Here is a 24,160-nt window from a genome sequence, read left to right on the forward strand (position 1 = left end):
GAAAGAACCTTAAAACTTTTGAGAAAAAATCCAACTTTTAAGGACTAATATTTTAAATCCCTAATTTCTTAATATTCCGACCTCTTTTCTTCGTGAATGGGGTTTTCTGTTTATAGAAACCCCAAAAATGCTCTTGAGACTACAACCAACGATGTGGGACTCTCCTATTTTTACAAGTTTAAGTCTAGATCCACGGATGAAGGGCTCAGATTCAAGGCATACGACAATCAATGGCTGTAATCATTTCCTACAACTGTAAAACAGAGTAAAATAAACACAAATACATGGATTGTACCTTATAGGGGCTGTTTTGAAAATAACAAATGACCCCTTCTTTATTTTTGTGTTATGCCGAAGGAGTATTATAACTCGGTTGGGCCGGGTCAGCCCTTAATGGGCTGGACCTAGCCCCCATTTTTTTTTAATTAGAAAAATTCTATTTGTATATCAAAGGTGTATATATGCGCATATATAGTGAACATGGGCTCGTAGGGGTAACACAGGAATTTTAGTAAAATAGGTCGTTGTTTAAGGCACGTAATCATAAAAAGAAATAATTAAAACGAGGTCGAATGAAGACATAATAAAATTAAAAGAGTTTCAAAACCTATTTTGCAAAAATAGCCTCAAATTGACCCTCAATTAAATAAAGACTGCAATTATGGCCAATCTTTGTAATTAATTGCATAAATATCCTCGCAATTAACTATTTGCAAGTGTAGCCTTACTTTGGTATTTAATTTAACCAAAGTAAGTGTAGTCTTACTTTGGTATTTGTTCTGCTACTGGTGAATTATAGAAAATATTGTAAAATGCTGATAAATTTCTGAATAATTAATAAAGCTTTGAAGGAGCCCCAATTAATTTATGGAAGTAAAAAATGTTAAAATTATTCAGAATTTTTTACGAGTGTGCAAAATTATCTTATTTATTATCCAAGGACCTTGAGTAAATAAAATAAATCACGGGAGGTTAAAAATCAGGTGTCAACAATAGGTGCCACAGGTTTGGGCCAGAAAGGAATATCTTCTAAGAAATTCCGGAGCCATTTAGCTTATTCACCGGCTTTGTCTAAAGCTATGAACTCAGACTCCATTGTTGAGCGAGCAATACATGTCTGTTTGGACGACTTCCAAGACACCGCTCCTCCACCAATCGTGAATACATATCCACTCATGGATTTGAATTCTGTTGATCCGATGATCCAATTAGCATCACTATATCCTTCAATAACTGCGGGATATTTATTGTAATGCAAGGCAAAGTTGTGGGTATGTTATAAATATCCAAGAACTCGTTTCATTGCCATCCAATGCGTTTGGTTAGGATTACTCGTGTACCGACTTAGTTTGCTTATAGCACAAGCTATATCTGGTCGCGTACAATTCATGATGTACATTAAACTTCCCAATACCCTAGCATAGCCCAATTGACACTCACTTTCACCTTTGTTCTTTACAAGAGCAAGGTTTACGTCAATTGGAGTTTTTGCAGTTTTGAAATCTAAATACTTGAACTTCTCAAGTAATCTTTCAATGTAATGCGACTGAGACTGAGCTAGACCTTGAGGAGTCTTGTGGATCTTAATTCCTAAAATTAAATCGGAAACTCCTAAGTCTTTCATATCAAATTTGCTAGCTAACATACGCTTGGCAGCATTTATGTCGACAATGTCTTTACTCATTATCAACATGTCATCAACATACAAACAAACAATGACTATATGATCAGAGTCTTCTTGATGTAAACACATTTATCACACTCATTAATCTTGAATCCATTGGCCAACATCGTTTGATCAAATTTTGCATGCCATTGTTTGGGTGCTTGTTTTAGTCCATACAGAGACTTAACAAGTCGACATACTTTCTTTTCTTTCCCGGGAACTTCAAATCCTTCGGGTTGTTCCATGTAGATTTCTTCATCTAAATCTCCATTTAAGAAAGTTGTCTTAACGTCCATTTGATGGATTTCAAGTCCATACACAGCGGCTAAAGATATTAACACTCGAATAGATGTTATTCTTGTTACCGGTGAGTATGTGTCAAAATAATCAAGACCTTCTCATTGTCTGAATCCTTTGACAACAAGTCTTACCTTATATTTGTCAATAGTACCATCATCTTTCATCTTCCTTTTGAATATCCATTTGGAACCTAAAGGTTTGTTCTCGGGTGGAAGATCAACCAACTCCCATGTATGGTTGTTTAATATGGATTCAATTTCACCATTGACTGCCTCTTTCCAATATTGAGCTTCCGAAGACGTTATAGCTTCTTTAAAATTTTGAGGCTCATTTTCTAACAAAAATGTCAGAAAATCTGATCCAAAGGATGTAGATGTCCAGAACTTATCAATAAAGCATTCATCATCTCCTTTAAAGTTCGATTCTTTCTTTCCGCAATCCCATTGGATTGTGGCATGTAGGGGACAATTGTTTGATGAATAATGCCATATTCCAAACACACTTCTTCGAAAGGAGATTCATATTCACCGCCCCTATCACTTCGTATCATTTTGATCTTCTTGTCGAGTTGTGTTTCAACCTCGTTTTTATATTGCTTAAATGCATCTATTGCTTCATCTTTACTATTAAGTAAGTAAACATAGCAATATCGCGTACAATCGTCAATAAAAGTTATGAAATATTTCTTTCCACCGCGAGATGGTATTGACTTCATATCACAAATGTCCGTATGAATTAAGTCTGACGGATTAGTTTTCCTTTCAACGGAGTTGTAAGGATGCTTAGACTATTTAGACTCAACACAAATTTGACATTTTTATTTGTTGCATTCAAACTTAGGCAATACTTCCAAGTTGATCATTTTCCGCAAATTTTTATAATTAACATGTCCCAAACGTTCATGCCATAAAGAATCTGACTCAAGCAAGTAAGACGAAACCTCAACTTTATTATTATTGATAGCAATTACATTAAGTTTGAGAAGGCCCTCGGTGAGGTAACCTTTTCCCATGTACATATCGTTCTTACTTATAACAACTTTGTCGGATACATAAACACACTTAAAACTGTTCTTCACTAGAAGTCCGGTAGAAACTAAGTTCTTTCTGATTTCTGGAACATGGAGAACATTCTTCAAAGTCAATGTCTTGCCCAAAGTCATTTTGAGAGTAATATTCCCAGCGCCTTCAACCTTAGCTGTTGCGGAATTTCCCATAAAGATTGTTTCTTCGGGCCCTGCAGGAGCATATGAGATAAACATCTCTTTATTGGAGCAGACATCGCGTGTAGCGCCAGAATCAATCCACCAATCTGTTGGATTTCCAACCAAACTGCATTCGGAGAACATTGCACACAATTCCTCCTCTTCTTCATTCTTCTCAATTATGTTTGCTTGATTTTTCTTCTTCTGGTTCTTGTGGGCACGACAATCTACAGATTTATGTCCAGTCTTGCCACAATTGTACCAGTCTCCTTTGAAATTTTCTCCTTTGAACTTTTTCTTCTTAGAATTGTTCGCCGGCCCGGATGATTTCTTCCTCTTGCTGGACTTCGGTTGAGCAGTCTCAACGATATTTGCACCTGATATTGTTGAATTACTGCGAACCTTCCTCTCTGCAGCTTTGTTATCTTCCTCGATCTTTGACGAATCACAAGATCTTCGAGCGTCATTTCCTTGCATTTGTGTTTCAGGTAGTTTTTTAAAATCTCTCCACGAAGGAGGCAATTTTTCAATCATAGCAACCACTTGAAACGCCTCATTAATTATCATTCCTACAATATTAAACTTGTAAGTAATGGTATAATTAATACTTGCAATAAACGTATTAACACGAATTATACCTTCAGCAAGGAGATCATGGATAAGGACTTGAAGCTCTTGGACTTGAGTTCCGACAGATTTATTGTCCATCATTTTATAGTCCAAAAATTTTGCAACTACAAACTTTTTCAAACACGCGTCTTCAGTTTTATACTTCTTCTCGAGAGCATCCCATAACTCTTTTGAAGTCTTTGCAGTACTGTAGACATTGTACAAATCATCCTCTACCACTAAGGATGTAGTTCTTGCACAAAAATTCTGAATGCTTCCAAGCCTCGATAACCACGAAGCGCTCATTGTCCGGTACTCCTTCTTCAGGAACTGGAGCATCTTCCCTTATGAACCTTTGCAAACTCAGGGTGGTCAAATAGAAAAAAAATTCTCTGTTGCCATCCTTTAAAATTAATTCTAGCAAATTTTTCGGGTTTCTTCGCCGGTTGCGGTGCCGGAGCAGAACGACTAGAACTAGCAACATTGCTCGTAAAGCCAATGACAGGGGTTGTTGTTCCAGTACCAGTAGCAGTCACATTTGCAGTTTGGTCTCCCATTTCTGTTTGGAAAAACATAAACAGGATTAAAAATCGGTGAAGTTTTTATATCTTCGAACCGAATGCACAAACTTATATATACTCGATGAAGTTTTTATATCTTCAAATTGAGTAAACAATTGAGTAGAAAGTTATGAAAACTTTAATCTCAATACCAGAGTAGAAAATCCAAAGACTTTAGTCTCCAAATGAGTAGAAAGTTACGAAAACTTTAGTCTCAAACTGGAGTAGAAAATCTGAAGATTTTAGTCTCCAAAAAAGTGATTTTTTTTCTTGAAAAGTACCTTTTATTTCAGAAAAGAGTAACTTTTTTATTTCTGGAAAGAGTACTTTTATTTCTATAAAAACACTTTTATTTCTTAGAAACAATGAAAATCATCGAAGATTTTATTTGTTCAAACCAACTCCATTTACTAACTTCGGCAAAGTTTTGACATTCTTTAAACCGAATTTACTAACTCAATAAAGTTTTTATATTCTTTAAATTGAGTAGCAACTTAGAAGTAGAAATGAACACAGAAAAAAAAAATATATATATATATATAGTAAATTCCTTAAGATTGTTGTCCAATCTGTGCTCAAAATAATAAACGTTGTTAGTAAAATAATGTTGAAAGCAGAAAATAATATCTCAATAAACTGAGAAAAGAAAGTGACGAAAATAGTAAACCAGAAACTAAAAACGATAAAACTATTCAGAAAATAAATATCAGAGTCCACAGAATTCACCGTGTGTCCTTAAGGAATTTAATCCCCTCAAGTACCCGAGGTTAAGGATTACTTCCTCCCAGGATAAAACGGATAAACCCGTCAAAGATGTAACGGTACCTCAAACGCCTTTGACTTCATGCGAACCCAAAGATGGCAACAAATCACACACGACACTGACTTAGTTTTTTGTTTGTACAAGTATGCAGAATGCAGAAAGTATGCAGAGAGTATTTTCAGAATTTCAGAATGCAGAAAAATGAGGCATTGCCTATGTATTTATAGCCACGAAATACCTGTTCAAAACAGGTGTGGTGTCTGTTCGGAAAAGGGTTGGGAAAGAAAAAACATTCTGTGAATTTTAATTTAAAATAAATTTGGTCTAAAAATCAATCAATTAGATCATTTGACCAAATCTGAAGCCGAGTCGAATGACAACGATGACGCGAGGGGAGTCCCTCTTCTCAACTCTTTAAGAGCTAAAAGAAGTGTTTTCATATATAATCACACAACTCTTTCTTTCTACTACCAATGTGGTACAAAGCTTCTTTCCAAAAAGAACTTTCCTTAAATTTCATTTTCCCTCCATTTCTCATTCACACCCACTTAGCTAGCTTATTCATTAGCTAGCTTTAACACTACAAAGATGTATCAAGACATTCGGGAGTTGTGTAGGAGGAAAAGGATGAAGAAAGAGGTGATTGAACATGTATCTCATTGCTGAAATATCAGCAAGTCAAGTATGAGCATTAACTACTAGCTGGTTTGGCACAAATGTTAACTATTAGTGGGAGCGGATCACTAAAAACTTTGTTGTGGGTTGACCGCCTATTTGTGAATTTCTTCCAAGAAAACGCTAATCTAAACCAATGATCCATACCAAGTGAACTCGTTTGGAACATAATAAAAATCTTTTATGGACTTCAAATATTCTTTCAATAGGATCCTAAATACAAACTAACACTTCCCCTCAATTTTCGTGGGTTTGGATCCTGTCTACTTTAAAGTAGAAGCTAACAACTTACCAGACATAATTTCCTTTTTTCTTCAAGCAGCCTTTTCAGAAAAAAGAGTCCAAATGAAAGATCTGAATGAGGCCATCACAAAAAAAATTGACCCTCGTTGAAAGGTATTTTTCGACCTTGATGCATTAAGTCATTTTTATTAACTTTATGCGAAGATAGGCTAATTATTGGGTACTAAAGATTAATACTTTAAACAAACATAACTATGGCTTGCGTTTGGTGGGAAGGAAAACATTTTTTTTAATTTTCCTAGAAAATAGTGATTTTCTTACTTATTTTCTTGTTTTTGATTAGTAAGACAAAAATCTTGTCCCAAGAAATTTTGATTATAATTTAGGCAAACATCATGGGATGGAGTTGGGGGATGGGGGTGGAGGTGGGTGTGTTGGAGGGTGGGGAGGACGCCATCACGGTGGAATGTGTGAAACTTGTTTTCGGACGCACTAGGGAAGTCAATATTCTCATTTTAAAAAACTTGTTCTCCGAAAGAAAATATTTTCCAAAAAAAAATTATCAATCAAATATGAAACAATTAGAAAATACTTTTCCTCGCAACCAAATACTATTCTTTTATTTTTTGTTTTACTCAGGTTTTCTTCTCTGAATTTAGGTAACTTTAGTAAGAGGGATCCTCTTTGCTATTGAAAAGAAAAAAAAACAGCTCTTCCTTTCCTTTCAATACATATACCCCCAAAGTGAGATAGAATCTCAAATTTTGTCGAGAGCATTTCCAAATTCAGCCTCTTTTCCTTTTCTATCCAACCATTTGGTAACCAGCTCCACAACGGCCCAGTATCGATCTTGTTCCTGGTCCAATACGAAGAAATTGCACGTTTTGTCCTTCAAATTATTGGTCTCTAATTTTTGTTCATCAAATGAGCCGGTCTTTCATTTTTGCTCTTTAGCAACGAACTTATGCCTAGCAGAACATAAGTTCTCTTAGGGGAAAAGTCATGCAGAACATGACTTCTGGAATATTATGATGTGAAAAAGTATAAATTTTATGCCTCACAAAAAAATTGTTTGTTATGAGAGACAAAAATTAAAGACCAACACAAAATAGGGTCAAAAGTTCCAATTACCCGTCCAAATCAGACCGGACTTGGCCATTTACCATGTCTATGAGTATGACTCCATTCAAGTATAGCATTCTAGAGATTTTGGTTTAAATCCTTTCAAGCATTAACAAACCTTATTATCCTAACACTCCTGAGCGGAAAAAAACTCGACAATCAATATTTACATTAAATGATACTATCAATTTATCATAGTTATATAATAAAACTAAAATGGGAATTCATATTAATCAGATGTCGTATAGTTTCTTTTTCGTTGCGTCGTTTCTATTTCTTGCTCTCTTTTTTCCGTATGACGATCTGTCATTTTCTGATTTTTGGTCCTTGCAGATTTACACTCGAAATTATGTATTCACTTATCGTATCTTTATCCTTGCTCGGCAGTTTTGTAGCAAGTTGTTCGGACGTTTTTAGCTGACAGTATTAGGATATTCGTAAAAATAGATTTTATGCGTTCATTGAGTTACTGTAAACCTTGAGTAGAGGTGATGAATATACCCTCCACGATTTTAAAGCTTCAATGCACACATACATTGTTGTAAAGTACTAGTATTAATTAACAGTGACCTTGAAATGATAGATTTTTTCGTGATTGATAGTTTGTTTTAAAAGAAAACCTTATTCACGTTCGATGTTTATATCGGATGAATAAATTTATTATAATTAAATAATAAATTAGAAAAAATATATAGTATTAATTAACCATGAGATAAAGTAATGGATGTGTGTATAAAAACTAGCTCTCACCAATCACCGTCCATAGAAATTGAACGTTAAAAATTTATCTGCATCGGATGTTTATATCAAATTATGTTAATTTATCATGATTAGGAAGTAAATTAAGGTGAGAATGCGAATTACTTAATTATGATTCAATTATAGCCATGTTTGCAAAGACGTGTTATATATTTATTGGATAGATGTAAACACCAAATACACATTTACCGAAATTAAACAATACTGTTAGTCGCTGTAGATGTTTTCTCAGTCGAACAACGAAGTCAAACATGATACAATAGTGCTACTAAACAACTCCCTAATCTATAACACGAGCTTATAGTATAAGATATTTTTTTCGTTGTAAATCCGTGGTAGTCTTCACTTGATGGTACAATTAGAGCTAGCTATAAGTCCATAGACCATAAAAAAATTGCTGAACAAGACTACAAGAGTGTGGACACATCAATTTTGTTCACATCTGCTGCTTCTTTCTGTATATTATTTTTAAATGTTAGATGAAATAGGAAAGGACGACCTGTTTACAACTTTACGTCATACAAAATAAAAGGGGAACTTTTTAAAAATATACGGCCAAACATAACATATTACGCCTGGTAGGCCATATTTTAAGTTGACAATTGTATAATAAACTTTTTTTTTCCGCAACAGTGTTTATATATCCGATGTACAAGATTATACAATATTATACACTTATTAGAGATCCGATGTACAAGATTATACAATATTATACACTTAATTTATATAATGTATCAATCTTATCTAAAATTGTATAATTGTGTATAGGACATGTATACACGTTTTTATATAGTTATACAAAATTATACAATAATATACAAACTTATATAAAAATTGGGCGTGCTTCCTACAAACTTCAACCCAGTAAAATATCACCAAATAACTCAAATCTTCATCGAATAGCTTCATATTTGAACCACAACTTCAAATGGCATCCCGACGAACTTCAACAAATCACAAACTCATTTGTGAGTATTCAAGCTTTTAAGAATACCAACCATGGGATGTAAAAATTTTCACTTTAATTTGCCTATTAATATTTAAATTTGTAATGATAAACATGGATATCACTCTCAATCAGTTTCTAAGCATTAAAAGAATGGAAATCATAATCACAGCAAAAAAAAGTATTGTATTTTCCTTAAGTCGAGCTGAACTCTGGGCCTCGTCCTCTCCATCTGAGCTGCTATCATCACCACCGCAACCACCCTCGGGCACTTGATGGTACAACTAGAACTAGCCATAAGTCAATAGACAATAAAAATTGCTGAACAAGAGTGTGTACACATCAAATCTTGTTCATATTTGCTGCACCTGTCTGTATATTATTTTTTAAATGTTAGATGAAATAGGAAAGGACGCCGTGTTACATCAGACCAAAAAAAAAAAGGGAATTTTTTAAGAATATATAGCCAAACATAACATATTACACCACGTATCCAATTTTTAGTTTCTCCAGTACAGTAAACTTTTTCTTCGCAATAGTATTTATATACTTGATATACAAAATTATATAATATTATACATTTACTTTAACAATGTATCAACCTTATATAAAAATGTATAATAGTGTATAGGAGATGTATACATACTTTTATACTATTATACAAAATAATACAAACTTATGCAAAAATTGAGTTTCGTTGGGACGATTGGGCCATGGACATAAGGGTCTTTCTGAAACAATCAACAATTCGCTTCCTACAAACTTCAACCCAAGAAACTATCACCAAATAGCTCAACTCTTCATCGAATAGCTTCATATTTGAACCACAACTTCAAAATGACATCCCAACGAACTTCAACAAATCACAAACACATTTGTGAGTATTCAAGCTTTGAAGAATACCAACCATGGAGTTTTAAATTTTTTCACTTTAATTTGTCTTTTAATAGTTAAATTTGTGGTGATAAACATGAATATCACTCTCAATCAGTTTCTAAGCATTAAAAGAATGGAAATCATAATCACAGACGAAAAAAGTATTGTATTTTCCCTAAGTATTCCAAATTATATCAAAATGGGCTAAATAGAACAAAATTTAAAAATGTGGGCCAACAATGTAAAGGTCTCATTAGAAAAATAGGTAAAAAGAAAAGAAAAAATTACAATGCAAAGTCACAATCTTTGAAGTCATTTTGTAGAGCCTCTTCTAATAAAAAGTTGAACTGATCCATTAACTTAGGACTCAATCTAAACATCAACACACAAAATTCCATCTGATTGAGAACTCCATCTCCATCAAAATCACCTTCTTTAATCATACTCCAAAGATCATCATCTTTCAAATCTTGAAGCCCCATCAAAGCAGAATTCTTCTTAAGGCTCTCAAATGTGATGACCCCTTTATCTTTGTTCATTAATAATTGAAAACCATTACACATCTCATTTATCAAACCATCTCCACCTAATTTTTCAGCCATAAGAGGCAAAAAATCATAAAATTTCAGCCTTGCGGTTTCCATTGGAAATAGGACACTACAAAAATAACAGTAATTAGTGAAGGACAAATTTTGTAGCTATATAGAAAACTCCGTTGTTACTCTTATTTAAAGATGAATGAGCAACAAATCATAAAAAAAAAAACTGTTAGCTACGAGCAATTCAACGACGCATTTGTAACTAATTTCAATTTTTTTGTATTGTATGGGGATTAAAAATTAAATTGATTCTAAGAGAAGGCAATGGTGTTTTGGAAAAAAAGATTGGTGGATAATACTATGTATAGAACGATTGGATTTTTTTGAGGGGCTTCGTAGAAGGTGGCATAGGAAAAAGCCATTTGATATATACAACTAAGATACAGATTGCATTAACACGAAATTGCCTTTACTTGGCCTAGCAGTTGATGAAGAAATTGCCTGCCTATTTCGATGGTAGTCCTCTTTTAGCTGCAATATGCATAGGGATAAATTTATTCTGTTCATACAATAAATGTGAACCTTCATACTTGGGACTTCCGTGCTTCTTTGTTTCCATTTTTTGATAATACCAAGTATAAGAAGTGTATTGACCCGATTAATCTAAATTTGTATATCATAAAATAATTAGAGAAAAAATGCTTCCTACCGGAGGTTTTCATGTTGACTTTAGTTTAGACTTTTATGAGTCTTTGATAACTTCTTTTTAGAAAGAAAATATATTCACATAGTTATAATTTTTATCTTTTGAAATTTATGAGTACATTTAGATTGTATTTGTTTGTAATTAATAAAAGTTCGAATCTTAATCATTTAGATAGCAATCATCAAGTATTTGCTTTTAGATCTGACCTTTAATCGTTAAGTGCATCTTTTTCTTTTGCAATTACTTATTAAATATAAATATATCTGACTGATTAAAATATGTATTAACGTTTTAATATAATTAAGATATTATTCATTCAAGAATTTTCTAAAAGAGGATATTTCACCACTAGTCCACTACCATAACCACTTTTACTACTATTTGTCATCGCCCACCGGCCACCATTTGCAGAGCTAGAAATTCAAATAAAATGTTTCAAAAAAAAATTATGCCAAGGGGATTCAACCTATACATATACAGAAAAAATCATTTTTACCCTACTTACACAGTATAATTTTAACGAAGGAGGTTCAATTGAACCCCTACCGGCCATCACTCACAACCATCATCCTCAACTACAACTACCATCACTGCAGATCACCATAGTCAGCCGTCACCATAACTAGCCATCATCCACAATCATTACCAATAACCACTATTACTAGAATGACCACCAATCACCACTTCTACAGCATTAGTCACTGCCATATAAATCACCAATCACCTCCTCATAATCATTAGCTATCATCATTAGGTATTACCAGGAGGATCCTATTGCTCCTGTAATGCATGGTTGACTGATGAAGAAGATGATGATGATGAGGTGCCTCTTATAATTGTGCACAGACAAAGGAGGAAGTCCAAAAAGACATCAAAACAGGACTCTCCTCTTAAGAAGGGAAGATTGATTCGAGGCACTGGGGAAAGTGTGGTCTCTGCCTGGCTGCCTCTCATGCTACTGCTGAACCATCAGCTCCTACTACTAGCATTCACAATAATGGTGATTGCCATTCAGAGAGATTTGGGGTTGGAAATTGATTTCAAGAACATCTCATTGTACAACATCTAACTGAGAATTCTGTTAGATTATGTAAATATTTAGTCAAATATATTTTGTAATCTTCTATTTTAGGATAGCGTATGTTAGAATTAATTAGTCAAATTAGTTCCTAATTTGTAGCCTACAATTATGTTGTAAATGTTGTATATTAACCTATTCAAGGAATGAGAATAAGCACGGCAAATATTCTCTTACATGGTATCAGATTAGGTCTCTCCTAAAACCCTAGCATCCTAAACCCTAGCCGCCAACCCTCCTTTTCGTTCTCCTCCTCTTCGGCCATTCTTCCTCCTCTTCTCAATGGCTGACGCATCCAAGTTGCATCCTGCGACTACAGTCACCAATATCAAATCATGCATTCATATTGTTCTTGACTATGAAGGAAGCCAATACAATAACTGGGCTACCCTCTTCAAGCTCCATTGCCGAACAAACTTGGTGATCGACCACATCCTCCATCCTGCCTCCCCCACCGAGACACCACCGGCAACTGCAGCCGAAAAAATTGCTACAAAGGCTCTATGGGAATGGCTAGATGACATTGTTAGGCAATGGATATATGGTACGATATCGAATGATCTTCTCAACACGATCATTCATCAAGAGGACACCGCAGCCGAGGCTTGGAATCGCCTTGTCCATCTCTTTCAGGACAACAAATCGGCTAGGGCTCTTGCTCTTGATGCAAAATTCACCAACACCAAATTGGTGGATTTTCCGAATGTGAAAGCATACTGCACCAGGCTGAAAGTTCTTGCAGACAATCTCGCCAACGTCGGCCACAAAGTTTCCGACGAACGACTTGTGCTTCGTCTTCTGCTAGGGTTATCGGAAGAATATAAAACTTTTCGAACAACGGTGCAGCACCGTACTCCTCTCCCATCTTTTGACGTTGTCCGGTCGATGCTCGAACTTGAGGAAGACAGCCATGGCGAGGACGCCATTCACGACTCCGGGTCGAATGCTGCTCTCGTTTCCCAAAATATTAATCCTCATAATTTCTCTGGTAATGGGCAGCCTAACAATTCTGAAAAATACTTTCAACAATCGAGGAAATTCTCACAATAGTGGAAAGAGGAACAACCGCGGTCGCAGTAGCGGCAACCGCAACAACAACCGCGGTGGCGCCGGGAATGGGCAAAGCAGCGGCGGGGGCAGCCGAAACAATGCCCAGGCAAACCAGCCCGCCGCGTTGCCTCGCCAGGGAGCCACTGCCCCGTCGTGGTATTTTCCACCATGGGCTGCTTGGGGGCCACAGCCGTGGGCCACCCCACCATGCCCGTACCCCACCGCGGGTTGGCAGCAGTCACGCCCAGCCCCAACGCAGCAGGGAGTCCTTGGTGGTCGTCCTCCACAGTCGTTCTACTCGGCAGCCCCATCATCACATGGTGGGTATGCGCCCACGGATATTGAGCAGGCTATGCACACAATGTCTTTGAATCCGCCCGATGACAACAATTGGTACATGGACACCGGAGCCACATCTCACATGACCAACTCCCAAGGTACTCTCTCGTCTTACTATCACTTGATCAAAAATAATGGCATTGTTGTTGGTAATGGTAACATGATTCCGATTCGTGGTTATGGTCATACATCCCTTCAAGTAAATCCCTCCTTAAACCTGAAAAATGTTTTACATGCACCTAAACTCTTCAAAAACCTTATTTTCGTTCGTAAATTTACTATCGATAATATGGTTTCTGTTGAATTTGATCCTTTTGGCTTTTCTGTGAAGGATTTATAGACGGGGAGCAAACTCATGAGATGTGAGAGTTCAGGTGATCTTTATCCATTCTTCAAAAATTATCGAGCCATCTCGCCTTCGGCACCATCTGCTTTTACCGCCATCTCTCCTCATATTTGGCACTCCCGTTTAGGTCATCCCGGGGATGTGATTCTTAGTTCTTTACGTAGTAGTAATTTGATTGAATGTAATAAGGCTCAAAACAATGTTTGTCATTCTTGTCCTTTGGGGAAATTAATTAAAATGTCTTTTTATGACTCTCTTTCAACTACTACTATGCCTTTTGACATTGTTCACAGTGATTTATGGACTTCACCTGTTCTTAGCTCTTCTGGTCACAGATATTATGTTTTGTTTCTTGACAATTATACTAATTTTCTTTGGACTTTTCCCATCAAAACAAAGTCCCAAGTTTATGATTGTTTCTTGTCTTTCCGGATTTTCATTCGCACTCAGTTTGAAAAAGAAATCAAAACCTTTCAATGTGACAACTGGCGTGAATTTGATAATGGTCCTTTTCATAAATTTTGTGAACAAAACGGGATGCTTTTCCGATTTTCTTGCCCGCACACCTCACCCCAAAATGGTAAAGCGGAAAGGAAAATTAAATCCATAAATAATATTGTTCGTACACTCCTTGCCCATGCATCTATGCCCCCCTCCTATTGGCATCACGCCTTGGCCATGGCAACGTACCTACACAATATTCTCCTTTCTAAAATTTTAGCATATAAGACACCCACTCAGATTTTTTATCAAAAGAATTCATCCTACTCTCATCTCCGAGTTTTTGGTTGTCTATGATTTCCTCTCTTTCCGCCCACACAAATTCATAAGCTACAATCTAGGTCCACTCCGTGTGTTTTCCTGGGGTATCCTTCTAATCATCGGTGGTACAAATGCTATGATTTATCAAGCCGAAAAATAATCATAGCTCGGTATGTGTGGTTTGATGAAAACTTCTTTCCATTTTCACAAATACATAGTCCATCTTCTACCTCATATGAGTTTTTGGGTGATGATAATTCCCCATTGAGAATACATTTGTTGCATGACCAGGCCGCTGCTCCACCTCCTGCAACCCAACACCCGAGCTCACCCATCTCCTCTCCTCCCTCGTCGTCTGTCCAGCCGGCAGTCCCGCCACTGCCAGCCCCTCCATCTCCCTCGCTGCCAGCCCCCCCTCGCTGCCAGCCCCCCCCCCCCCCCCCTTCGCTGCCAGCCCCTCCGCCTTCCTCGCTGCCAGCCCCCCACGACAGCAGCAGCCCCCTCTCAGCCAGCCCCCCACCTGTTCCTCTCATGACTACACGTAGTCAACATGAGATATTTAAGCCGAACTTGAAATACCATAATCAAGCCTTAAGTGCCACCAACAATTCCATCTCCCCTATTCCCCGGAATCCCATCGGTGCACTTAATGACCCGAATTGGAAAAATTCTATGCAAGATGAATATAATGCTCTTATTGATAGTAAGACTTGGGAGTTGGTCCCTCGTCCTCCAAATGCTAATATAATTCGGTCTTTATGGATTTTTCGGCATAAAAAGAAATCTTATGGTTCTTTTGAGAGGCATAAAGCCCATCTTGTAGGTGATGGCAGGTCTCAACGGGAAGGTGTTGATTGTGACGAGACTTTCAGTCTGGTGGTCAAGCCGGCAACTATCCGTGTGGTTCTTACTATTGCTTTATCTCACTCTTGGCCCATTCACCAACTTGATGTAAAGAATGCTTTCTTACATGGCAATTTGAATGAGACCGTCTATATGTATCAGCCTCTGGGATTTCGAGATTCGGCTCGTCCTGATCATGTTTGTCTCTTGCGTAAGTCTCTTTATGGCTTGAAACAGGCACCACGGGCATGGTATCAGCGTTTTGCTGAATATGTGGCAACCATTGGTTTCTCGCATAGTACATCTGACAACTCTCTCTTCACTTATTGTCGTGGAAAGGATACTGCTTACATTTTGTTATATGTGGATGATATTATTCTAACTGCATCTTCAGACTCTCTCAGACTAGCTATTATGTCCAAGTTAGCTACGGAATTTGCAATGAAAGACTTGGGCCCGTTGAGCTATTTTTTGGGGATTGTCGTCTCCCGGGACAAAAATAGCCTATTCATGCCTCAGAGTTCTTATGCAGAGGATATTCTTGACAGGGCAGGCATGTCACAATGTAAGTCTTGCCCCACTCCAGTTGATACAAAAGGCAAACTCAGTGCTACTTCGAGCGCCCCGTATGAGGATCCTACGAAATATTGTCGTCTGGCAGGTGCTTTGCAATACTTGACATTTACTCGTCCAGACATATCATACGCGGTCCAACAGGTTTGCCTGTTTATGCATGATCCCAAATTTGAGCATATGGAAGCATTAAAACGCATTTTGCGTTACATTCGAGGTACGATTGACTTTGGTACACACTTATACAAAACCTCTCTACAGTCACTACTTTCATATACAGATGCTGATTGGGGTGGATGTCCAGACACTCGACGCTCCACATCGGGTTATTGTGTATATTTTGGGGATAACTTGATTTCTTGGTCTTCCAAGCGCCAACCTACTCTATCTAAGTCTAGTGCTGAAGCTAAGTACAGAGGGGTTGCTAATGTTGTCTCTGAATCTTGTTGGATTCGTAATCTGTTGCTTGAACTCAATTGTCCTATTCGTAAAGCAACTTTGGTCTATTGTGACAATGTGAGTGCCATTTACTTGTCTGGAAATCCGGTACAACATCAACGTACCAAGCATATTGAAATGGACATTCACTTTGTTCGTGAAAAGGTTAGACGTGGAGAGGTTCGTGTCCTACATGTTCCTTCCCGTTATCAGATTGCCGACATCTTCACCAAAGGTCTTCCACGCGTACTATTTGATGATTTTCAGGACAGTCTAACCGTTCGTAAACCTCCCGCTTCGACTGCGGGGGTGTGTTAGATTATGTAAATATTTAGTCAAATATATTTTGTAATCTTCTATTTTAGGATAGCGTATGTTAGAATTAATTAGTCAAATTAGTTCCTAATTTGTAGCCTACAATTATGTTGTAAATGTTGTATATTAACCTATTCAAGGAATGAGAATAAGCACGGCAAATATTCTCTTACAAATTCATAGTGGAAGTACTTTTGTCCAACCTAAGTACATAGGGACCATTGAAGATTATATTTTTGTCGATTCATTGAAGTAAGCTCCTGTTTCAGGTTCAATGACTCATATCGAATTAAGCTTGAGGTTTTACTTTCTAATTGTTTTTGTCTTCCTCACCTTATGCAGAATATGTGGATATTGTCTAGGATGACCAATACCATTACTAGTTCAAGCACTAAAAGCAGTTTTACTGCAATAAAATCCTTTCTGACTTTATGTTTTGGTGCTGGTATACTTTAGTCGTTACAACCTTTTTCGGTCCTTTCCATGGCAATGAACCATTCAAGCGGGTAAGCTGAACAAACAAATAAGCTAGGTATTTTGAAGACAATGTCAATTCACACACAATGGAGTGATCTGACCGAAAACATGTTTGTTTCAGCTAGAAATATGTTAGGCTGGAAAATGACTCAATGCAATCGCATTATAAACTTAATTGAGAGCTAAAATCAGATTATTGAGGACTATATTTAACTTAAACTAAACTAATCTATTATTACTAACAAAGTGTCAATGATTTGTCTTAAACTAAACTAATCTATTATTACTAACAAAGTGTCAATGATTTGTACTCAGACAAAGTCTTTTAACATTTTAAAATGAATCACTGGAGACTAGAGAGTTGCTTCTAGTCCTTGGGGGATATCTTGCCCCGGCTTTGCATTATCTGAAATTCTTGGTCCAAAGTTTCAGAAGTTGTTTATATAAATTTTCAAAAATTTTAAAGGTCTTTTCACTTCCAGCTTCCTTCTCCACTACTCAAACTTTGATCTCCGGTCGATACTACTTGGCTCATGGCCAGTGGACTACAAACCAATTTCGGGTTTCATCTGAGTCTCACAAAAGCCAAGATAACCAGTCATGTAGAGGTAAGTTTTTTTTTTTTTTTTTGTTCCACCAAATGACAGAATGCTCAGGAGATATAAACAATGTACACATTTGGCAGTTTTTGCACCGAGTTACAAGAAGATGACTGCACTCTTCTTGAGCAGCTCGAAATAGGAACTTTCACTATGCATGGTTAGCTACATTGCTAAAAAGAACAAAAGAATTAAGGGTATAAAAAATTGTTATTTTCTATCTTGCATCTAATGTTGTGATGGTGATCTCATTTGTACCATGTGCATATTGACTAGAAGAGAATTCTTTATCCGGTGCATTTGCTTCTACGTAGAAACCTGGCTGTTTAGCAGGTGGCAGTACACCCTCGTTGTTTAACATCATAACCACTGAAGACATACTTGGACGATCTTCTGGACAATGTTGCACGCACAATAGACCAACATGGATTGATCGTATCACTTCAGGTGTAGAACGAACATCAACGGGGAATTCCCCAAGTGATTCCATTGATCTACCTTCTTTATAGAGTTTCCATGCCTGTAGATTTAAAGAAAATCTTGTTAGCAGGACCTGCTTTGTGAGATATTTCTTGATGGAAAACAAAAAATTGCAACCCTTACATGTCCAAGGAGGTTAAGGCTATGGTCTGGATGAGAGAATCTTCTGTTGCTTTTACCGCTCACAATTTCCAGCACTAAGACACCATAGCTAAATACATCTGACTTCACCGAGTAGACCCCATGTACAGCATATTCCGGTGAGAGGTAGCCACTGCGTACAATGTATGAAGAAGTTAGCATTACTAATGATGGAAAACATACTATGATAATCTCAAGGTTCTTCTTCTATTCCAGTTTCCAACTACTCAGTAAAAGATCATCTTAAGAGTCTTACTATGTTCCAACTACTCGGTGTGTCTTGGCTCCAAACTCGTCGTCTTCACAACTTCTTGCTAGGCCAAAATCTGATATCTTTGGATTCATGTCATTGTCTAGTAAAATATTGTTAGCTTTCAGGTCCCTGTGAATGATCCTCAACTGAGAATCTTGATGCAGATACATTAGTCCCCGTGCTATCCCGTTGATGATGTGAAAGCGCTTAGGCCAGTCTAATACCCAGCTTTGTGTGTCATCTGCCAAAAGTTTCACAGTTGGATCATTAATGCACACCAATCAGGTAGAATCAAGAATGGGACTAGAACATCGAATTAAATAAAATAAAAAATCCTTAAGAAGGAAAAAAATATAAAAACATAACTTTGGGCCTCGTACATTTTTTTAGGCTCATAAATCTTATTCCCAGTTCTTTCACTCTGTTTGTCCTGCTTGATGTGGGTTCAAATGGGAGGAAAATTATTTAGGTATTCCTATAAGGCATCATTCAAATGAAATGCAAATATTAAGCACAATATTTGTTCGAGAATTCTTACCAAATATGAATGAATCAAGACTTCCATTTGGCATGTACTCATAGATCAACATTTTTTCTTCTCCTTCAATGCAGCATCCAAGAATCTTCACCAGATTTCTATGCTGAAGTTTCACAATATACATCACTTCATTCTTGAACTCATCTTGTCCTTGTGTCGAAGTCCTAGATAGCCGCTTCACAGCTATTTCCTGTCCTTGTTCAAGCACCCCCTAAACATCAAATGTATGCACGTTAAATTATTTTAATAGCTAAGATGAAAGTCCAAACCATGCAAGACAGTTCTATACTTCCAAGTTCCAACTAAAAGGTAGAAGCACAAAATTTGAAGAATAGAGCAATTCTAATAAGTTCGATTAAGTTTAGCTGTAGTTTATAGAACTCCTCCACCACATCTTAACTCACTATATTGTTCTTACCAAATTAGGTTTAATTTGGACGGATTAAGCAAATTATATCCTCCAAAACCATAAATTCATTAAGCCATTCCTCTGATTAGATATTAATGAGCCCATTCGAAAGACAAGTTTCCAGAAACTTTTGGATCGACTCTGAAACATTTTGAATATTTTGAAATTCATGCACCAAAAGTTCATTCCCCTCAATCCCCTGCCCTCCATTTCTTAATGAATTATGCATAAAGTGTTCTCTTTTCTGTCCGAATGTCCCATTTGGTAGAACAAAGCTTTTGTTTTCAGTCACCATTTATCGAACAAATCTGAAGTTACTGTCAGTCTTCCAGAATCAATCTATGCTCAATTATGTGGGCCGTTAATTGCTTATTTGGTGTACAAAACTGCAAAGCTATAAGTGGTTACCTTGTAAACAGGTCCATAGCCACCTTCTCCAATTTTGCTTGCCACTGAAAAGTTATTCGTAGATTTAGCTATTGTAGATAAATCAAATAGTGGTAACTCAAATTCTTCACTGTGGTTTACGTTGTGATAATCCATCTTGTGATTGCCATTGCACCCCCCACATCCTGCCAAAAGACCGATGTACTAAATTCAGTTTGGCAAATACTAGACAAGGAAGATAAATCTTTTGACTTCTAATTGAATTTGAATTCCTCTACTACTTAATTCCGAACAAAATGACTTGTCGAGGTTACCTTTCTTTTTCTCTGAAGCTCTTTTCCTTCTTCTAATGCAGATCACTAGGCTTAGGATTACCAAAATCACTCCAGCTGATAATGGGATAATCCAGGAAAGTAGTTTTCCTTTGTGTCCATTTGATTTATCCTGACTAGCTGCAAGTATTCAATCCAAATATAGGTAATCAGTTCGACTTTTCCCATCAGCTGGTTAGACAGGAATATACTAATTTTTTGTCTAGACATCATGGTTACAGGTTCAGCATAACTCCACTCTAACTCATTTTTTTATTAAACCAAAGCTGTGCTAATATCATAATATTTCTTTCTGTTAAAACTGTGAGTTTTTACTTTGTTTTTTAAAGAACAACATGTTTATAACCATTGGCACTGTATGAGACTTCTCTATAACAGCCATCCTCTACAATAACATTTCACTATAACAATCATGTTTTCTGCGGAACCAAGGTTTCATGTTATAACAACATTTCGCTATAGCAACCAAAAAATATTCAGACAGACGACGCAGTTATGAAGAGGTTTGACTGTATAAGTAAATTCAGATTTTCTCTATTCAGGGCTCCTGCAACTCATAAAATTTACTCTCTTTAAGAAATCAATCACAAACTATTAATTTTCTTTTTTCAGCAAATAACCTTACCTAATTCAGAGGCAGCCATTCTAATGTAGATATCTTGCCCTTCGTTGGGTAGCTGTCGAATATCAAGCAGATCTTCAAACCACAATAAGCAACCGCTTCCTCCATTGCGTAAGTCAAGATTTGAGTAAGCCATACAAGAGCAATTTCTCAAGCAAATTCTCTTACATTCTTCAAGGTCCATAGTTACATTGAACCATGAATTTCGCGTGTCTGGTAATTTAAGTCTCGAATACTTCAAAAACACATCACCCTTAACGCAATTCAGTTCAGTTCTCCTAACACAACCACTTGACCAATCTGCTTTCCTCCAATCTTCCGCGTGTTTAGGCACAAACTTGTCTAAACATCCACATACTGGTGAATTCAAACTATTACAACTACCATATCCCCCACATAACTTATAAGTATCACAATTATCCGTTGGCAACGAGAGGTAAAGTGCCCAACCCTTATTCCTATCGCCCCAAGTCCATCGTTGTAACACACCATTCTGATTCAAAACAAACCTAGTAATAACCGAAGCTAAAAGCCGATAACTAAAATACACTTCTGTTTTAGTTGAAAACACACCAAATGTATAAAATGGACTTTCTCTTGAACTTGCTGCACCACTAAACCTTAATCCATTCCATGGTCCAGACCTGTATATCACTTTTTTCCCTTTCTTCAGTATGTTCTGTGGATAACCAGAAGGATCACAATGGTATGTATAATCACCTGGAGCTGGATCCTCCTCATTCTTCCACGGCGACAAGTAAACTTCTTTACCAGTCACAAAATTCCACCCCATTTTCATACCAGGTAAAAGTGTATCAGTAGGATAATCAAAACTCTGCCAAAGAAAACTCCTTATTTCATCATCACCAGCATCTTTAACGACAAGATTCCCCGAATCCAACAACTTTGCAACAGGATTTAGCACGGATCTTGAAGTATTTGTAGACCATATGATGTGGTCAGTATCATTCATTATGACAAGTCTTCCTGGTTTGATAACTTTTAAGGTACCTGAATTAGTTGTCAGTGGAGATTCTCTGTTGGCAACCCAAACAACTGTAGTAACAGGAATGTTCTTGTACCATATACCAAGATAACGGTTCTTGGAGTTACCTGGACTAAAGAATCCCATTTGGAAAGTTCCACCAGATGAAGTGATATTGAGTTCACCATCTTTGAGAAACTGAGTTGTTGTTATGGTATCTGATGCAGCACTTAGAATTTGGTGGATGGAAAATAAGGAGATAAGGAAGAAGAGTTGAAAATGAAAACCGACCTTCATGGTGCTTTGCAAATTTGGAAGTCTTCCATTTTTAGAGTTCTTTGGCAGCTGGCAGCAGCACAATAAAGTCTTCTATGTTTATTACTCCCCGGTCTCATTTATAAGATATTGTTGAATTTTGAAAGTCAAACTATATCTTTAATTTTTTGAAATATCATACTATAAATATTTGAATTTTTAATTATTCTGTCATAAAATATTTTTTACATATTTTTCAAATTGTAAATTTTATTTTAACAAAATATAAAGATTCCATATTTGAATTTTAAACTAAAATGAAAATTTTAGTTCTCAAAATTCAAAAAATTGTTACTTCCTTTGTCTCAATTCACGTGACATCTTTCGAATTTCGAGAGTTAATCAAATTTTATTTCTTTGACCGATTTTTTTATATATCTTTAAATATTTAAAGTTATTAATTATTGTAATTTGTAATACTTTTGACGTAATTTTTAAATATATAAATTTTATTTTAAAAACTTTCACAGTCAAAATTTAAAATTTTGAATCTTAAAATTTCAATTGGGTCATGATACAGAAGAGTATGCAAATTAGGACGAATGGCGGAGTCAGGCAAATCGCTCATCTCAAGAAAAGTCATACATAGTCGCAGACGTTCAGTCGTTAAATGATGTTTCATCACACTTCTTTCATGATTTTTCTTTAAATTTAAATGGTGAAATTTGACAAACATTTAATAACGGATCTGTTTATTTTTGTATTTATAAAAGTAATTTTCACTCTGCTCTAGTCAAAAGCACGACTTTTGACTCAATTTTTGATTTATTAAACAAATCAAACCGGCTACTTGGTTCTTGTCTGATTATTTAGAATAATATGCTGTACTGTTCGAAAGATCTTAATGAGGTGCTTAGTTCTACCCACTACTTGCTCTATTATATATTCTAAGAAAAAACTTATCCGCATTAAATATTTATATCATATTAACAAATTATTTATATATATAACTTGATCATGGATAGTTAACAGTGTATATTTCTACTTTATTAAAGTACTTAATCATAATAGCTTAAAGCCACGAGCCTCTACATTGAAATATTTTCATATTTTCTATTTACAACTAGGTAATTAACAAAGCCACAAGCCCACAAAGTACAAAACCATCCTGGTGAGCGTGAACAACCGGAAGGTTTGTGATTAGCAAAGCTTCGGCGTGGTTTAGTGGATTTAATATCAAATCAAATTAAACTTTTTACATTTTTTAATTTAACCCAAATAATGTTTTCTTACGTGCCCTCGGTCCATTTGTAACTTTCATGGAGTATTTATCTCTTTGGGGTACTTTAATCAAATTCTGTTAGAAAAGTAAGCAAAGAAAGATGGTAGCATTGTAGACAACAAAATTTTATTGGAATAAATTCATAATGAAATTTGGATTAAATTTTAAATTCATGACATGTTGACCAAATCAAATGTAACGACTCATTAGATCGTTTTGGCTATTTTGATTGTCTTACCCCAATTTGACACTTCCCCTAGCTTCATCATGATTTGTTTACCTTGGGGTGACACGATTTCCGAGACAATTGGGTGTGATTTGAGTGAGAAAATGAAAATTTTGAAATTCTTAAGTGTTGAGTTGACCAAAGTCAACACCAGGGGTAAACAGGTCTTTTTGGAAGTTTCACGATTCCATTACTTCCGGAATGTCGATTATAACCAACTCAACACTTGGTTGAGTTGTTGGTTCGGGTTCCGAGGGGCTCGGTGGTATTTTGGTTATTTGGTTGGAAAATTAGTTTTAGGGCATTTGGGGTTGATAGGGTCAAAATTACCTCATTTGGAAATTCTGAGTGCATGAGTAAGTTCGTAGCGTGCTTTTTAGCTAAGATGCATATCTAGTTTGTATTCGGGAAATTCCGGATGAGTCGGGATTTTGGGGGGAAGGAGTCAAAACTAGAAAATCT

At 36.3% G+C, this 24,160-nt stretch overlaps 4 protein-coding genes across 4 annotated transcripts; 1 reads left to right on the plus strand and 3 right to left on the minus strand.

Annotated features, from left to right (window-relative positions):
• Window positions 1-2,064: 2,064 nt before the first annotated feature.
• Window positions 2,065-4,085, minus strand: LOC132637746 (uncharacterized). The gene is made up of 2 exons (XM_060354793.1): window positions 2,864-4,085; window positions 2,065-2,321 (listed from the first exon to the last, which is right to left on the minus strand). Exons 1-2 carry the CDS (start codon window positions 4,083-4,085, stop codon window positions 2,065-2,067), a joined length of 1,479 nt encoding a protein of 492 aa, XP_060210776.1.
• A 5,789-nt stretch (window positions 4,086-9,874) lies between these two features.
• On the minus strand, window positions 9,875-10,758 carry LOC132638564 (calcium-binding protein KRP1-like). Its single transcript, XM_060355403.1, has one exon. It carries the CDS (start codon window positions 10,365-10,367, stop codon window positions 10,008-10,010), a length of 360 nt encoding a protein of 119 aa, XP_060211386.1. The 5' UTR covers window positions 10,368-10,758; the 3' UTR covers window positions 9,875-10,007.
• A 1,570-nt stretch (window positions 10,759-12,328) lies between these two features.
• On the plus strand, window positions 12,329-13,096 carry LOC132637747 (uncharacterized). Its single transcript, XM_060354794.1, has one exon. The coding sequence runs from the start codon at window positions 12,329-12,331 to the stop codon at window positions 13,094-13,096; it is 768 nt and encodes a 255-aa protein (XP_060210777.1).
• Window positions 13,097-17,847: 4,751 nt separating this feature from the next.
• LOC132636380 (G-type lectin S-receptor-like serine/threonine-protein kinase At4g27290) lies at window positions 17,848-22,301 on the minus strand. Its single transcript, XM_060353222.1, has 7 exons — window positions 20,954-22,301; window positions 20,311-20,448; window positions 20,018-20,181; window positions 19,201-19,411; window positions 18,666-18,903; window positions 18,392-18,542; window positions 17,848-18,308 (listed from the first exon to the last, which is right to left on the minus strand). Exons 1-7 carry the CDS (start codon window positions 22,230-22,232, stop codon window positions 18,006-18,008), a joined length of 2,484 nt encoding a protein of 827 aa, XP_060209205.1. The 5' UTR covers window positions 22,233-22,301; the 3' UTR covers window positions 17,848-18,005.
• Window positions 22,302-24,160: the final 1,859 nt, after the last annotated feature.

The sequence above is a fragment of the Lycium barbarum genome, chromosome 4, assembly GCF_019175385.1.
Source record: "Lycium barbarum isolate Lr01 chromosome 4, ASM1917538v2, whole genome shotgun sequence".
NCBI lineage: Eukaryota > Viridiplantae > Streptophyta > Magnoliopsida > Solanales > Solanaceae > Lycium > Lycium barbarum.

Bases quoted from the DNA above. Each gene is read 5' to 3' on its own strand.
- LOC132637746 (XM_060354793.1), bottom strand. From the start codon at position 4,085: ATGAGCGCTTCGTGGTTATCGAGGCTTGGAAGCATTCAGAATTTTTGT. The intron at 2,322-2,863 runs GTTTGGGACATG...CCTTTGGATCAG, and splicing joins AGATTCTTTATGGCATGAAC to ATTTTCTGACATTTTTGTTA.
- LOC132638564 (XM_060355403.1), bottom strand. From the start codon at position 10,367: ATGGAAACCGCAAGGCTGAAATTTTATGATTTTTTGCCTCTTATGGCT.
- LOC132637747 (XM_060354794.1), top strand. From the start codon at position 12,329: ATGGCTGACGCATCCAAGTTGCATCCTGCGACTACAGTCACCAATATC.
- LOC132636380 (XM_060353222.1), bottom strand. From the start codon at position 22,232: ATGAAGGTCGGTTTTCATTTTCAACTCTTCTTCCTTATCTCCTTATTT. The intron at 20,449-20,953 runs GTAAGGTTATTT...GAATACTTGCAG, and splicing joins AATGGCTGCCTCTGAATTAG to CTAGTCAGGATAAATCAAAT. The intron at 18,904-19,200 runs GTAAGAATTCTC...AACTTTTGGCAG, and splicing joins TCTTGATTCATTCATATTTG to ATGACACACAAAGCTGGGTA.